The following is an 18,573-nucleotide window of genomic DNA, read 5'->3' as shown; positions in this document are numbered from 1 at the left end:
TTATATTCTTGTACATAGGGGCAGTATTATAGTAGTTATATTCTTGTACATAGGGGCAGTATTATAGTAGTTATATTCTTGTACATAAGAGCAGTATTATAGTAGTTATATTCTTGTACATGGGGGCAGTATTATAGTAGTTATATTCTGGTACATAGGGGCAGTATTATAGTAGTTATATTATTGTACATAGGGGCAGTATTACAGTATATTCTTGTACATAGGGGCAGTATTATAGTAGTTATAGTCTTGTACATAGGGGGCAGTATTATAGTAGTTATATTCTTGTACATAGGGGTCAGTATTATAGTAGTTATATTCTTGTACATAGGAGGCAGTATTATAGTAGTTATATTCTTGTACATAGGGGCAGTATTATAGTAGTTATATTCTTGTACATGCTGGCAGTATTAGAATATTTATATTCTGGTACATAGGTAGCAGTAATATAATGGTAATAATTTTGCACATAGTAGTTAGCGTCTTGCATAAAAAAAGGGGGAGCAGTATTATAGCAGTTATATTCTCGTTAATATTGGGCACTGACTGTTAGACATATGAATAGTTGAGTGATAAAATTGTATTTTTAAAAGCGGGGTCCTGGGCTTTTCAGGTGTGTCTGGAATAGAATGGCTACAGTGTCCCGCCCCCAGATCCTTGATTATTGTTCAGATGCTGAAATTCTCAATCACATTGTGAAGTGAAAGGATAAGAAGATAGCCTTGATTTTTTTCTTCTAAGCCATCTTGATATCACTTGGCTGTTTATTTTTATAAAACAATTTGGATGGGGTTTTTTTTTTCAATATGAATCATAAAATAATTTGACATCATAATATTTTCATTATTACTTTTATTAAATAGCTTTCATTGAAGAAAAGAAAATATTATAACAAAGATCAGCAAAACACAAAATATTGTTTCTGAAATGTAAAATAAACTATTTTGGAGAGTTCGTCTTCTCATTCGTTATTCCGTCTTTTGTTGAGATGAGGCCTCATTGTGAATACAGTGGTGTAGAAATAAGCAGGAATTCTATAGACACTTCACGTCCCTCACCATCAGACACAATATTTCCAGAAACATTCAGACAAATTCCCTGCTCGCTTCTTATAAGGTTTACGCTCTTTAGATTGTAGGCGACTCAATAGTGATATCTGTGGCTGCTTGTCAAGTAATTCCTGCAATATAAAAAGAGACAAAGGCTCCATTCATCATTTTCATTTTCTAAGTCACTTTCCTTTTTTTTTTATTGTAATATTAGTTGCCATATTTGGTTCTTCAAATTGCTCACACGTGATTCATGAATTTGGTGCAAGGTAAAAAATTATGCAAAACTGTGCCAAAATGCTGGCATACTCAAAAATACACTGGGGGGAGTATGAGTTGTGCCAAATTTTGTGACTTTTAAAAAAAAAATTGCAATTCATGAATCTGAATTTCACTTTCATCATGCCCTAAGTTACAGAATTTTCTCTTATTATTAACCCTAAGAACAATATTACAGTATACCTATAATACTGCCTATGTACATGAATATAATTACTATAAAACAGCTCCCTATGTACAAGAATATAACTACTATAATACTGCTCCTATGTACAAGAATATAACTACTATAATACTGCCCTTATGTATAAGAATATAACTACTATAATACTGCCCCTATGTACAAGAATATAACTACTATAATACGGCCCCTATGTACAAGAATATAACTACTATAATAGTACCCCTATGTACAAGAATATAACTACTATAATACGGCCCCTATGTACAAGAATATAACTACTATAATACTGCCCCCTATCTATAAGAATATAACTACTATAATACTGCCCCTATGTATAAGAATATAATTACTATAATACTGCCCCTATGTACAAGAATATAACTACTGTACTATAATACTGCCCCTATGTACAAGAATATAACTACTATAATACTGCCCTCTATGTACAAGAATATAACTACTATAATACTGCTCCTATATAGAGGAATATAATACTATAAAACTGCTCCCTATGTACAAGAATATAACTACTATAATACTGCCCCTATGTACAAGAATATAACTACTATAATACTGCTCCTATATAGAGGAATATAATACTATAATACTGCTCCCTATGTACAAGAATATAACTACTATAATACTGCCTCCTATGTACAAGAATATGACTACTATAATACTGCCCCTATATACAAGAATATAACTACTATAATACTGCCCCTATGTACAAGAATATGACTACTATAATACTGCCCCTATATACAAGAATATAACTACTATAATACTGCCCCTATGTACAAGAATATAACTACTATAATACTGCCTCCTATGTACAAGAATATGACTACTATAATACTGCCCCTATATACAAGAATATAACTACTATAATACTGCCCCTATGTACAAGAATATGACTACTATAATACTGCCCCTATATACAAGAATATAACTACTATAATACTGCCCCTATGTACAAGAATATAACTACTATAATACTGCCTCCTATGTACAAGAATATGACTACTATAATACTGCCCCTATATACAAGAATATAACTACTATAATACTGCCCCTATGTACAAGAATATAACTACTATAATACTGCCCCTATGCAGAAGAATATAACTACTATAATACTGTCCCCTATGTAGAAGAATATAACTACTATAATACTACCCCTATGTAGAAGAATATAACTACTAAAACACTGCTCCTATGTATAAGAATATAACTACTATAATACTGCTCCTATATACAGGAATATAACTACTATAAACTGTCCTAGACAAGAATATAACTACTATAATATTGCTCCTATATACAGAAATATAACTACACTACTATAATACTGCTCCCTATGTACAAGACTATAAATACTATAATACTGCTCTTATGTATAAGAATATAACTACTATAATACTGCCTCCTATGTACAAGAATATACCTACTATAATACTGCCCCTATGTACACAAATATAGCTACTATTATACTGCTACTATATATAAGAATATAACTGCTATAATACCATAACTCACCTCTTTCATAACATCATCCATATTATAAGTCCCAAGACTAAGTCCTAGTTAAAAAGATAAATATATTTAATAAAATACAATAAACAATTTGCTACTGCTTCTATTATTCATTATTCATGTAGGAACTGATGTTTTTGTCACTTTGACTAGTTCTATGTGCTTGTTTGAAATTGATACCAGCTATAGTTAATATATCAAGAATGAGGGTGTTTTAGAGGGAACCAAGGACCACTCAACCAACACTAATAAACAACTTAAGAGTAAGACCTGGAATATTGGACCTGTTCCACCAAAACCATTGAAGACCATGGACTACTCAAAAATGGTGATTTTATACTATATAATTAAAAAGGGGCTGCTCCACCAAATTAGTAGACTAAGGCTAGTTTCACACTTGCATTGGACGGGATCCGTAGCATTGCGTTGTGTGACGGATGCAACGGATGCGTTGCATATAGTGGCACAACGGATGCTACGTTTCGTACAAAATAACGCAATCCGTTATAGGTTTTTTTTCCTTGCCTTTACAAATCTGGGCATGCGCAGTTATGTAAAGACGGATGCGTTAACGGAATCCGTCAAATGACAGATTCTAACGGAATCCGCCACCATAGGCGTCCATTATAAAAACAATGGACGCCGACGGAATCCTGCAGGTTGCGATTTTTTGAAGTGCAGAAAAACGCTACATGCAGCGTTCCATCCGTCCGACGGTCACTGACGGTCAGCGTCAAAACAACTGATGCGCCGCGGGGCGGATGCAATGCAAGACCATCCGTTGCTATCCGTAGCTAATAGAAGTCTATGAGGCATATAACGGTTTCCTGCAACGGTGACCGTAATTCCTCAAGGCTGCGGATAGCAACGGAAGCCGTCCAACGCAAGTGTGAAAGTAGCCTAACTGGGACTTCATCAAATTGCTGAACATGGAGGGCTGCACAAATGTGGGCTTGACTCCTAGCTCAGTCTTCTTGCACACTAATATATTAAGCCAGAGAAGATACAAGGAAGGGTGATCAGTGATAGCTCTCCATAGCTTTTCCATAGCTTCTATAATGGCCGCCTATTGCTTCAATTTTCCAAGAAGCTTCTGCACTATTGTCATTGGAAATTCTTACCCCCTTCCCATTGACAACAGTGTGAAACAGGGCTCCATTCTCGAGATAGATGCAGGCCCCATTCTTGGGATCTGCAATGGAATGCATGAGTTGTGAATGTCCTTATAAACATCCTTGGCCCCAATGCTAAATATATTGGGTCTTTAGGGTTCCTTTAGGCAACCAGACCCTGGTGCAATTTTTTCCTCTGTCCCCCCTATAGCTTCTTTATTATTCATCAATCATTTCAAGTACTGTACCTTCTTTGCTGAAAATGTTATCTGTATCAATATCTGCATCTCTGCCCTTGTCCAGAAATGAGGGGAGATTCTGTAATAAATGAGTATCTTCCCAACTGCTCACGTCTCCAAAATCCATCTTTGAATCTGGAAAGAAAGACTGAATAGTAAATGACTAAATCAAAGAATTATTACCTAAAATGTTAGTGCAAAGATAATGTGGCAAAAATTTGATAACAACCAAACTAATATTTGTTATCAAAACCAGTACAAAATAGAATCAGAACTGGTGCATGAGGATACCATGGCCCAGATTCATCATTGTCTTAGAACCATTTTTATTCTAGAAATAAAAGGTGCAAACAGTGACTGTTATAGCCAGATTTTTTTTTATTGAATTTGTGCCTTTTTTTGTTTCATTTGTGTTTTTTTTGCTTATTAATATGCATGTGGTTTCTTACCCAGAATTTAGCCTTATTCGTCATTTGTGACTTTTCGAAATGTCACAGAACTTTTGCTTTATTGTACTCCAGTACCCTGGTAAAATATAGAACCTGTCTGTCCACAATGGAGAGTGGTCACTCCTATTTCTGGCATCAGGACATCACAGCCTAGGGCTGTATACACACTTGCTCAAGTTAATACTGCGGACTGTGCAGATTCTCCTTCATCCAGCGCTGCTTTGGTTAAGTAGATCCTCTGGCCTCCTGAACTCTAAAGGAAAGCTGTAGTCAGCTGTTCTGTGTTGCTAATTATCTCTGCTATAAAGACACCTCTCCCAGTCCAGGTAATCGCCGGTGACCGTTTCTGCTTAGCTTGCCTCTAGAGGGAACCTGTGAGCTGTGGACCAAGAAGTCATTCAGAGAATGTTTGCTCTGTGAAAGCTGTGTTCAGTTTTTCCCTTCCTTAGTCCTTTGTTTTTTCCCCTCTTGTCCGTTCCTCATTATTACCTCTTGTCGTTTGGAGTGCTTTGTATGATTGCTGTTTATTTTACCTGTCTGTCTAATCCTCTCTGTGTTTTTAACCTAGAGTGGAACTAGCATTCCTGCTGCCCTACTCACTAGACAGGACTGAGTCTGGGGAAAGATAGGGATAAGAAGGTGATCGGTGACAGAGTGAAAGAATCCATATAGGATGTTAGGGAGTGCAGGGATCAGCCTCAGGTGACTTGTGGAGGTAACCATGCTCCCTTTTCCCCAGTGCCAGGGCCCACCATTGTATCGTGTATTCAGTGTGTTGTGGCGATCGACGGGGGTTCCCGTGTCCCTGGAGGAACGAAGGTAGTCACTGCATGACACTGTCTAACTTAATTTTTGAGCAGTTGAAGATTAATGTACAACATTTGAAAGGCCATGCAACTTTTTTTTATTTAAAAAAGTAAAAGAAAACAAAAGAGCATCTTTGATTTTGCACAAAAGTCATCAACCCATGTTTACCACTTTGAATATTTTGTTGAAAAATATGGTAAGGAATACCACAAGACACAAAAAAAGAAAAGTTACTGATTTCCTCAGTACACAACATTGTGGGTTCTAAATGACTTAATGACAAAATATATAATTGGTGGAGGAAGGGTGAACTAGATGGACCTAGGGCTTTTTTTCAACCTATGGAACTTTAAAAAAAGACACATAGGAAAGATTTTTCATTCTTAAAGAAACACTCTGACAAATAGACAAAGGGCTGGATGGAAAATCTTATGGTACCATGAGGGTGGAGCCCTAAAGTGGCTGATGTACCAAACACAGTGGCCAAGTAGAAAAAGATGATGAACAAGTCAGTAATAATTAATAAATAATTCTGTGCAAAAGTAACAATTGTGAAAAATGTTAGATCCTAAAAAATGGCCAGGCTGAGAGATTGATGACAGATTTGAAGATGTCAGTGGTCCATATATTGCCCATCAAATTCAGTCTAATAGAATTTAAGCCAGGTTTTATATATTTTCATTCATTTTCATACACTCAATAAAAGACCCGAATAAACATTGTGGACTGGGGCTCCAAGGGCCACCAGTAATACTATGTCTGGGGGCCACAGTTCAGTGCCATGTAAATATATTATCCTTATTTACAAACGTATCTATGTCTCTATATATTAATTTACTGGCTAGTGTGGAAAATGAATGATGAGATGCTGAATTTGTCTGCATAGGGGGAAACCAGGGAATTCACCTGTTCCCTTGTGGGCTGGTCTGATTCCAATAATAATTAATTATCCAATGATCAATAATATTTATTTGTAAAAGAAAGTTTGATAGATATGTGATCTTCCCCATTTCTTTCCCATTATGTGTTTGTAGCTAATGTTTGTTTCATATTTGGATGCATAACCAAACAAAAAGTACAGCTCCTTTACTCCAAAATTATAAGGACCTTTACACTAAATATAAGATGTAACATTTTTCAATTGTGTCAGAGGGATTTTCTGAAGATTTTCTGCTTCTGGTCTTGTGAAATTTCACATTGCAGCTTGGATTGATGTATTTTCTCTGCACTAATAGCAACTAATAGGAAAGCTGAGATCTATATGATTCAATATCTACAGTAGTTCTAGAATGGACATTATGGTAGCAAACCCTCAGCTGGGAGAAATACAAAAGGCTGCACCAGTTTTTAGCCTCTGGATGTAAACATGTTTGCATTTACTGACAGTGATCATTTATTCTGAAACACAAAATATATTAGAAAGTTGCATAACTTTTCATTATAAAATGACAAAGGATTAAGCTGAGGAGGGGCTAATATAGATTATTAGGGACCAAAATTGCACAGGCATATATCTCTACATACACTCCTAATGTGAGCACCCAAAATTACTCTGAAAAATGTTCTGTATGTATAATACATGTTACAGCTGAAAATCTGCTATATATATATATATATATATATATATAGATATACATACACACATATACATATATACAGTTAGATAGATATGTACATATATATATATATATATAGGTATATAGAAATGTATTTTTATATATATATATATGTGTATATGTATATATATAAATAAATAAATATATATATACATATATATACCGTATATGTATATATACTGTGTATATATATATATATATATATATATATATATATATATATATATATATATATACTGATTTACACACATATTGTTATACATATAAATATATATATATATATCTATATATTGATATACAGGGTGGCATGGTGGCTCAGTGGTTAGCATGGCAGTCTTGCAGTGCTTGGGTCCTGTGTTCAAATCCCACCAAGGCACCATCTGCAAGGAGTTTGTATGTTCTCCCCATGCTTGCTTGGGTTTCCTCTGGTTTCCTCCCACACTCCAAAAAGATACTGATAGGGAACTTAGATTGTGAGCCCCAATGGGGATAGTGTTGCCATTGTATGTAAAGCAATGTGGGATTAATAGCGCTAAATGAATAAATATTATTATTGTTAGATAGATATGTACATATATATGTGAATACATTTATTTTTTTATATATATATATATATATATATATATATATATATATATAGTATAGTATATATATATACACATAAAGACACATATATATATATATATATATATATATGTGTATATAAGTATATTTATAGCTATGTACATACATACAGCGGAATACAATATAACAATTAAAGATAATAAAGATAATAAATTGTTAGATAGATATGTACATATATATGTGAATACATTTATTTTTATATATATATATATATATATATATATATATATATATATATATATATATATATATATATATACACACATAAAGACACATATATATATATATGTGTATATAAGTATATTTATAGCTATGTACATACATACAGTGGAATACAATATAACAATTAAAGATAATAAAGATAATAAATATGGAGATGTATCTATAAATACTTGAAATTAATACACAGACATGGTAATAACTGCATGTAATTTGTATGACACTGAATATTAGATAATGAATGGTTAAAAATTATTCTTTCAGAGCACAATAATAAACTAAATGAATAAAGAAAAAGAAAAAAGGTAGAAAATAATATTAAACTATTACTAATAATTAGAAATGTAAATATTTTCCAGTAATCATTGTAAGGCTTGCAGCAAATTTGACATTCCTGTAATTCCTTATGTGACTTTGTTTCTAAGCTGTAAGAAGTCTGAAAATGGATTAGAAAAAAATAAAACTATTAATTAAAATAATGAAGGTGATTGTAAATGACTTTGCTTTTCCCACTCGCCCCCTGACACAGTCTGGAATATTCACTTAATTTCTTATTACAGTAATATCATCTTAAGAAAAGTCATTTCCTTTTCTAGAAAGAAAAAAAAAAAAAGATTACGTGTGTATAATTCTAAGTACGAGGCTAATGGAGGTATTTTATTCCAAGTTAGTTTCAGCGTTTGATCCTTCGGTATGATCAATCATTAGGAAGAGTCTGCAGGATAATGAATTGTTCGGTAATTAAACCTTTATGTCAAAGTAATGTTATTAGTTGGATTAGGGATGGGATAAAGATTTAATTTTCCTTACCTGGTATTCTGTAAGAAATCGCATTGGGGTCCAATAATGGAAGTGACCGGAGTGGGCTGAAGACAATGGCGAGGATGAGTCCGCAGAAGAGCTTGTGCATGGCTGCTGGACCAGGGTGCAGATGCTTCTCTGTCTGGTCTTCTTTAATTGCCGGGTTCATCATTAAAGTATCATTTCTTATATAGAGTTCTATGACGACATAGAAGACATCACTCTCCTCCAAAGACAGATGACGAGCCAATGGTTCCTTCCCCACAGAATTCTTAATGCGAGACACTTTGCATTGATGTCATTCTTCAAGGTCCATAGACAATAAATTTACTGTCTCCTAGGCCCTTGCTACAAACTGTTACAGCAAATGTGCCATAGCCAATGAAACAAAGTAACTTTTTCTTATAAATCATCGAGCCAGGAAAGGGTCAACTCTTGGTGGAAGAGATGACCGGGGCAATGAGGCTGGTGATTTATGGGCTTGCATCGAGTTTGACGTAAGAGACTGGGCTTTGAAAAGTGGATTTTTTACTGAGGTGGATAGATGAGGTGTCAGGTGGTGTTTGGGGGTGTTGATACAGTGAGAAGATTAAATGGTCGTTGCTCACATTCGGCGGATCCTATGAACTTGTTATTAATAATAGATTTTATGTTATTTTTTTAAACAATACTTTTGGAATAATCAACCAGTACATGATAGTGCTTTAATGCTTTCATTCCTACACAGATTAGAATAAAGATAAAGCAGGGATGACAGGTTTAGGTAATGTAAAAAAAAGAAAGGTGTGAAACAGGTAAGAATTAGGCAAGGGTCACACTACTGTATTTCTCTCATACAAGAAAATCAGTATAATTATGCTAATCAGACTTTTATCAAATTCTAATTAGAATTGAATATGATTTTCTCGGATGTGGAGAATAAAAAACAAATTCTCCATCTTCGCCATTCTGTCAGTCTGTGAAAGTCGGACCACACTGGGCTGTCATAATATTAAGGGGTACTTTACATGCTGTGACATCGCTAGCGATTGCTAGTGATGTCGAGTGCGATAGCACCCGCCCCCGTCGTTCCAGCGATATGTGGTGATCGCTGCCGTAGCGAACATTATCGCTACAGCAGCATCACACGCACATACCTTGTTAGCGACGTCGCTGTGACCGCCGAACAATCCCTCCCTCAAGGGGGAGGTGCGCACGGCGTCATAGCACCGTCACTGCGGTGTCACTAAGCGGACGGCCAATAGAAGCGGAGGGGCGGAGATGAGCGGGACGTAACATCCTACCTACCTCCTTCCTTCCGCATTGCCGGTGGAGGCAGGTAAGGAGATGTTCGTCGCTCCTGTGGTGTCACACACAGCGATGTGTGCTGCCGCAGGACCGACGAATAACATCGCTACGTACAAGACAACAATTTTTGGTGTTTGGACGACCTCTCCAAAACCAACGATTTTTGTCTCTTTTGCGATCGTTTAAGGTTGCTCGTACGTGTCACACGCTGCGATGCCGCTAACGACACCGTATGTGCGTCACAAACACCGTGATCCCGATGATAAATCATTAGCGATATCGCAGCGTGTAAAGTACCCTTTAGGCAGAGGCTAGTTACAAGAATTCAAGCATAGCAATCATATTTATGACCTGGATCCTGTTGGGGCAGCTGTCTCATGAATGGCACTTTAAATACTGTGGACAGAAATTGCAATAGGGTCTTACCCAAATAACATTGAAAAAGTGGTAAGGGCTATGTGAACACCTTGTAGGGTTGTATGACACACAACCAGTAGTAATATAATACATCTGCTGTAAAATACATGCTATATTCCTATCCTGATAGTGGTTCTGCTGATGTATTTATGTACTCATGGTGGTTCTGGTGCTGTATTCATGTACTGATGATAGTTCTGATGCTGTAGTCATGTATGGATGTTTGCTCTGGTTCTGTATTTCTATATACCAAATCACTCCCCCTGACAAAGGCTTTGATAGCCGAAACGGCCGTCGGGTGGACGCAGGCACCACGTGGATCTCCGGGTCTCTCTCCCCAGGTATAGTAGTACCTCTGACCTTGGTCTTAGCACTTTACCATCTAGATATTGCTTATCGTGGCTGGCTTGTGCCCTTGGTTAGGTCACACTAGCTAGGACACTGCATTTGAGCTAATTTTCTTATGACCTGTTACAGCTAGCAGGAGTTTGTTACTCGATAGTGCTATAGGAATACTGTTTACCACTTTTTTCTAAGGTCTACCTTATACTTACTGAATACCTGGTCAGAGTTTCTTTGGAAATTTCACCACCTATTTAGGTTTTTATATTCAATATGGTGATATACTGTCCAGGTTTTTATACTATGTACTTGACTATAGTGTCTTTTTTTGTCATAGTAGGGCAATTGCCCTTGATTTCCGGATATTCCGACTGCCCGTGTTCTCGCTTGTAACTGTGCCGCTCCTCACCTACCCTGTTAATAAAGATATCACTTTTTCAGCAATTAGGCGTTGTGGTCGCATTTCTTGTTCTCTTTTTTTTGTCTATATACCAAATTAGGTAGATTTCCTGAGGAAACGCGTAGATTTAAACCACCGTTGTTAAACTACTCAGCTCTTTGTTTCTTCACAGCGGTGCAGACTGATTCCACAACTTTATTTTGATTCCTGTTATAAATGGCACATTGTAGCAGGTGCCATTCTAGATTTTGGAATTTGATGCATTAAAGTTTTAAAACTTCAAGGCATAGACTAAGTGGGGAACCACTGCAAAGAGAAAAAATAGGCTATTTTGAGGTAATCCTCGCTCCACCATATTCATAACTCCATTTTCTACTTATTTTCTCCTAAAATTGCAGTCTGGCGTCTACCTCTGCTTTGAGGTCTAGCTTGTGCTCTCCCTGTCTGTATGCTCCCCTGGTGAGTCCGGCAATGAAACGAATAGAGAGGTCACGAACACATCTATCGGGGATTTCTGAAGGGTTCTGTGTAGCTGTATAATATAGATCCCCCCCGACAGATTCCGTTTTGTTTATCCTTGATTGACCTCGCCGGGATTCGTCTTCATTTCCGGTGAGATTGTTCCTATTTATCTTGATGCCATTTTTTGAAAAGTGGGCAATATTCTTCTAGATTTGCATGTACTGTAATCTTGAATATGAGGTCACCTTGACTACTTATTTAGAGGTTCTAATAATACACATGGGTGTAATTGTGCTTTTCTTATATAACCAGTTTAGTGTTATTTACTGTGGTTTATAATTGAATGCAGTCTCCCTGTATACCTGTACCCCCTTTATAAAGGTCACACTTAAGGGGGCTTTACATGCTACGATATCGTTAATGTTTTATCGTCGGGGTCACGTTGTTAGTGACGCACATATGGCGTCATTTTACGATATCGCAGCGTGTGACACTTATGTGCGACCTAAAAAGTTCGCAATAGCGGCCAAAATCGTTTGCTGCGGAGAGGTCATCCTAAAACAAAAAATCGTTTACCTCTCATTAGCGATGTTGTTCCTCGTTCCTGCGGCAGCACACATCACTATGTGTGACACCGCAGGAGCGAGGAACATCTCCTTACCTGCCTCCATAAGCAATGCGAAAGGAGGAGGTGGGCGGAATATTACGCCCCTCTCATCTCTGCCCTTCCGCTTCTATTGGCCGCCTGCCGTGTGACGTCGCTGTGACGTCGCACAACCCGTCCCCTTAGAAAGGAGGCGGATCGCCAGCCAGAGCGACGTCGCAGGGCAGGCAAGCCGTGTGATGGGGGAGCGCGATTTCGTGCGCGATGGGCAGCGATATGCCCGTGTCACACAAACGATGGGGGCGGGTACACACGCTACCGTGTAAAGCCCCCGTGTAAAGCCCCCTTTAGACACAGTAGCGGAGCCAGCAGTTCCCCTGTGTATATCTTTTTCACTTGTATATACCCTGAGGGGGTCATTTATTTATTTTAAATATTTGTCTAATTATTATTGTATTACCTTCACTATATTTGTGAGTTTGTCCTTTAAAATTAAATATTAAAGGTTATGTTTTCATTTTACCCAGCTTATCACAATCCTTTTCATTTGGTTAGAATTTATCTTCCATGGCTAATTGAAATGTGAACCGAAATGTTGCCACAAGGGATAATTAAAGTCCACTTTTTTCTTTTTATATTTTGGAGTGCTTCCTACTTTAATTTCTGTTAGATATCTAGATAGATAGGTACAGAAAAGCAGACAGCACACTATAAGAATATCAAAAAAGTGAGCAAACATTTAACTTATAATGTGTACAAAAAAGGAACGTTTCAGCTCCAAGTACTGTAGCCTTTGCCAGAAATAAAGCAAACATCAGTACATATATACAGCACTAGAACTACCATCAGTACATGTATACTGCACCCAAACCCCATCAGTATATGAATACAGCATCAAATTCAACACTAGAACCACTAGCAGTACATATAGAATGAGAATCATCATCAGTATATGAATAAATAATCAGAACCATCATCAGAATATGAATACAATATCTGACCCATCATCAATACATGAATACATCCCCAGAATCATCATTAATACATGAATACATTACTGGAATGACCATCAGTATACAAATATAGCACCAACACCACTTTCAATACATGAATACAGAAATAGAGGCACCATCAGTACATGAAAACATCACAATAACCTTCATCAGTACAGAACCAACAACAGTGCATTCATTTAACACCAGAACCACTATCAGTACATATAGAACCAGAATCCTCATCAGTATACAAATACAGTACAAGAACCACCATTAGTATATGTATGCAGACCCAAAACCACCATGAGAAAATGTATATATCACCACAACCATCATCAGTATATGAATATGACCCACGCCAGCGCTATGGGGTACTCGGTCCCGGGCTGTCTATTTACGGGGATGCTGTGTTATGGGTATGTAATGGCATTGCCCGGTTCCGTGACCCTGGGGGTCACTTTAAAAGGGGTTATATACAGGGGAGATGAAAGAGTTTGTCATGACGCCACTTGCGGGTTGTGGTTAGGTAGTTGGAGCCACCGCTACACGGTCTATATAACCGCTGGGGTTGGTGGTGATGGCAGCTTGGATGTTAGGCCCTCCGCAAGTAGGGCTAAGTCCCTGGGGGTGGATCATGGAGTACGGCGTGGAAAGAATGGAGACCACACAATGGGAATGCAGTACAACTCTTGTTTACTCACAGCCATGGTAATACTGGACGGCTGGTTCAGACCCCTGGTCCCTGTAGTCCCAGTGCCGGTGTGATAACCTGGTGACTTCTTTTCCCTGCACCTCTCAGTCATTTTGTGGAACCTCATGGCGTGGAGCGTCTAGGGGTCCCCTCCTGTTTGCCGTCAGGCTTTGGTCCGTAAAGCAGGCAATATGAACCCTGTAGGGTCGGTGTTCTGTTCCGGTCCCTGGCTCAATCGTTACCGCTGGTGCCCCCGGACTCTTGGTTCAGTGAGGTCCTGGATGGTCCCCTCACTATGCAGGTATTTGTCAGGCAGCTTGAAGCTTTCACCTAACCTAGGGCCCTGTGCCCCATCGATGCTTTGGTTCCAGGGGTACCTCGTCGTACCCTCCCTGGCAACCACTTTCCTGTACCAGTCAGGTCACTGCTACACGACCCTATCTCAAGACACGTCCATCTCCTACTACTGTCACTACTGACTGACCTCTCTCTCCTCCCCCCGGGTTGTTGGCTAGTGGACTGGATCGGCTCCACCCCTAGGTGGCCATCCATTGGGTCCCCAACTAATCAGTCACCCATGATTGGGAGAAGGAACTGAGGATGTTATGTGTTTTGTAGATACCGGCACTAAGCGTTCAGGTCCCTGGGTGTAGGCCCTGCATCTTTGACAGGATGCAGTACCTAGTAGTGCCCTGAGGGGGTTCAGGGGCACTACAAATTCATCACCAGAAGCATCATCATTACATCATTCCATGAATACACTACCAGAACAACCATAAGTACTTGAATACTTCACCAGAACCAACTTCTGTATATGAATACAGAAACAGAACCAAGAGGAATACAGCATGACAGCCACCAGCATTACATGAATACATTACTAGAATCACTATCAGTACATGAATACAGCATCAGAGACATCCATCAGCTCATGAATACATATTGACTGCTATTATGAACTATGATATCACACAATTCACTCATGCAGTGTGAAGTTGGAGGCCGTCTCTGTCTGCTGCTTGCCTGCAGCTACTAAGTACTATTCAGTGGCAGACAAATCATTGACACAACCCGTGTAGCCACACAGGAGCCAGGAGGTGAGGGGGCTACTTGTCTAAAAAGAGTATTGGATAGTTTAAGAAATTTTTAATAGGTTAGAGTAGGGTAGGGCTTGGCCAAAAGAGTCTACCATGTCATGGTTACAGGGTTAAAGATGATCGCTATGTATGTGAAATGGTGTTCGATGGGAACTGGAAGGTTCGAGGGGTCGAGACAGAGCTGGGGCAGAGTCTCTATGGGGTTCAAACATTTTGCCAGTATGGGGCCCTAAAATTCCTAATTGGAGCCCTGGCAGAAGGAGCCCTGGTGGCAGGAGATTGGGGATCACCAGGGAAGCAGTCATTTACCCCTCAAATATCCTACAGCACCTTGGCGTCCATTTTGGGAAATGCACATTACAAATGTTTGTTGTTTGTTCTCACTGGAAATAAACCACAATGAGACGTATCTGGCAGTCGACAGTCGATTCCCATCTCTCCCCATAGAAAACACATCACTTATCCTTACATTATATGGGGAAGTTAAGAAATTAGGAGGAATAGCTTTCGTCTGAATGAGATTGTGCTCAACAGCTTATCAAAGGTACGTGGCCTCCTTAATGTTCCTCCAGCCAACAAAATAAATGTAACTGTACATTCCTAATGTATAGTCCTAATTAGAGATAAGTAATTTAATTTTTGCTGCCCTGGTCCGGGGACCAGTCTAGTCCTCTCTGGCGGTGCAGTCGGTCTTCATTTCTGCAGTTGGCATCCTCGGTTAGAGGCACCGCGATGCTGGATGCAGAAGGGAAGACACTGACTGCCACAGAGGAGCAAAGTGGACTCCAGACCAGGGCAACAGGAATCGATTTTCTCACTCTGGTCTAATATATTCCTCCAGGAAGAAAACTGAAATTGACGTATGACTAACATGGAGTTCCCTAATTTCTTTTCCCAGCTCAGTCTTGTGGGATTCTGAATTATTATGTCGCTCTGTGCTAGAAATAGCTGTTGAACATTCTGGATGGTCTGGATTATCAAATGTTAGATTAAGGTTTTTGTTTTTTGTTTTTTTATATATATCCACAATAATTTTTTATATGATATTATGTAATAATATTTTCCCCCCTCTCGCCCCATCTTAAGTAGTTAGATTTTCTCACCACAAAGAGCCTCTTTCAGCTTCTCCGTCCTACAATAAACTCCTCAGTAATGGTGCATATCCTCTCCATTTCCACAGATCACTACCCTTTGGCTTAGAACCCTGTTATATTTGGCAGAGATAAGATGTTTGTATGCATATGTTGATATCTATTCCATGATGGAAAACCTACAGGACTAGTAGGGGGTGAGGCGTGTGTGCCCCCCTTGTTCTCCTCAAGCAGAGCCTTTCATTTGAGCCTCTTATGTCATTATTAGCTGATCAGTAAAAAGCTGGAAAACAAATGTCTTCTCTTTATCTTGTTTATATTCATTATGAGCCAAAGTCGATTTGGCATGACTGGAACGTGATGCCCACGCGGCCGTCATCAGGGTGCCAGGCCTCATGAAGATGCTATCAGATGTGCTACAGCTGTAAAGGACACACACTGAGAACTGGCTGCAATGGTCTCATCATATGTTGGAATACTTGAAATCACAAAAACAGAAATAAGTGCATGGATCCTAGAGCCAAAGAACAGAATTAACCCAAACCGTGCCATATTAATCCAGGTATCATATGCATAGTATCATAGTCATACACACACAATTGCTATTACATTATAAATATATGTAAATGTGCTGTGGGACATGATATGAGAGGCTGTGGGGGGCAGCACATGAGGGACTGTAGAGGACATCACGAGGGATTGTGGTACACCTAGTTTATGAGGAGCAGTGGTGACCATACTCTATATGGAGCTGTGGGGACAATATGTTGTATATAAGGGACATAAGGATGTGGGGGCGATTATACTCTACCGGGAAATTTAGGGCCATTATACTGTATTGTGAACTGTGTTGGCCATTCTGAAGATCTGAGGTTGTGGGTTATATTAATCCCCTAGGCAGGTTAACGATGCAATAAGTTTTATTTCTTCCTTCCACGGACTTACAGCAAGTACAGGTAGCTGGCCAAAACAAGATGTCCCCGCTACACAAGATCCCATACCAGGACCGGTAGTTCCAGTGCCCCTGTACCAGGTGATACCCACTGTCTCCCAACTTTTCGTTGGCCGACAGCTTTTCTATCTCTTGCTGGTATAGTCTGCAGTCACAGTCTATGCTTGCCCAGACGATGGATACCATGACTGTAGGGCACGTAGTATCCAGCTCCAGCTCGCACGTCCTTAGTGCATGGCTCCGGGGTCTGGATGTGCATGGTATGCGTACGTATGAACTATCGACCACAGCGCCCTTATTTATTGTGCACTTTAAACTGATGAGCAAAAAAATGTTTAATAAAACACAACAATAAGATTGGTGTATCCAGCGCTCCGTGCTGGAAAAGTCTGCATCCCTTAGAGCCGATACCAAGTTAGATCTATGAAAGCCAACCATACATGTCACTATATGAGGGTACTATGTATAAAAAAATGTGTGTAGAAATAGCGGACCTACGGATCAATATATAGGGCACCAAAATTTGAACAAAACTCAAACAAAATAAACTTAGGTCATGAACAATATATTTTATTCATTTAAAAATTAGTGACCGCCAGAGGCAGACAAAACAAAAAGATGGGGCATCCCATATAATAAAATCAAACACATTATAAAAATACACAGGTTAAAAAAAATGTGTGTCTTAGGTCCAGAAGAAGGTACACATCAGTTACTGAAATTGGCAAGAATAAAGTTTATGTCAATTAGTTATATTTGGATAGCAGCTAAGGAACCAGAAAGGATTCCTAGTATAACAGATGACACATGCAGTCACAATATATCGTTGGGAGAGCAGGAAAATCCAAATTCTACCCAACTGATTATGAGTGACATTAGTCGGGCAGGTCGCGACTAGACTGGGCCCGACGCCTGCCCGGCAGAGAAGCTATGATAGAGAAGCTGAACTGTTCAGTGGTGGACCACACGGCCGCTATGGGGCCCGTGAGTCAGGGGGCTAGCACCGGGCCCCCCTATTGCCCGTCATCGCACAAATTGATGATGAAGGGTGGTGCTCCGCTCCAACCTTTATCATTCTCCCCCTGTGCCTGCACTCGACGTCTCAGTGCAGCAGAGTGTGGTGACGTCACCACTGCTGAGCTGAGACTGCAGAGCGCGGGATACTCACCAGAGCAGCGGAGAAACGAGGAGACGTGAGAACTTGTTTTATTTTTTTTTTTAATCAGTGAGTACATGGTGGCCAGAGGCCTATGGGGTGCATTAAACTGTATGGGGGCTGCATAATATAATATGAAGGACACCTTATACATGGGACTATGGTAG

General features: G+C 39.0%; 1 protein-coding gene across 1 annotated transcript; it reads right to left on the bottom strand.

Moving 5' to 3' along the window:
- Nucleotides 1–868: 868 nt before the first annotated feature.
- Nucleotides 869–9,135, bottom strand: UTS2 (urotensin 2). Its single transcript, XM_075328166.1, has 4 exons — nucleotides 8,922–9,135; nucleotides 4,406–4,531; nucleotides 3,049–3,092; nucleotides 869–1,180 (listed from the first exon to the last, which is right to left on the bottom strand). The coding sequence occupies exons 1-4, from the start codon at nucleotides 9,082–9,084 to the stop codon at nucleotides 1,061–1,063; spliced, it is 453 nt and encodes a 150-aa protein (XP_075184281.1). The 5' UTR covers nucleotides 9,085–9,135; the 3' UTR covers nucleotides 869–1,060.
- Nucleotides 9,136–18,573: the final 9,438 nt, after the last annotated feature.

Source organism: Anomaloglossus baeobatrachus, chromosome 11 (assembly GCF_048569485.1).
Source record: "Anomaloglossus baeobatrachus isolate aAnoBae1 chromosome 11, aAnoBae1.hap1, whole genome shotgun sequence".
Taxonomy (NCBI): domain Eukaryota; kingdom Metazoa; phylum Chordata; class Amphibia; order Anura; family Aromobatidae; genus Anomaloglossus; species Anomaloglossus baeobatrachus.
The sequence above is the reverse complement of the archived record's forward strand: the minus strand, read 5'-3'. Positions and strand labels throughout refer to the sequence as shown.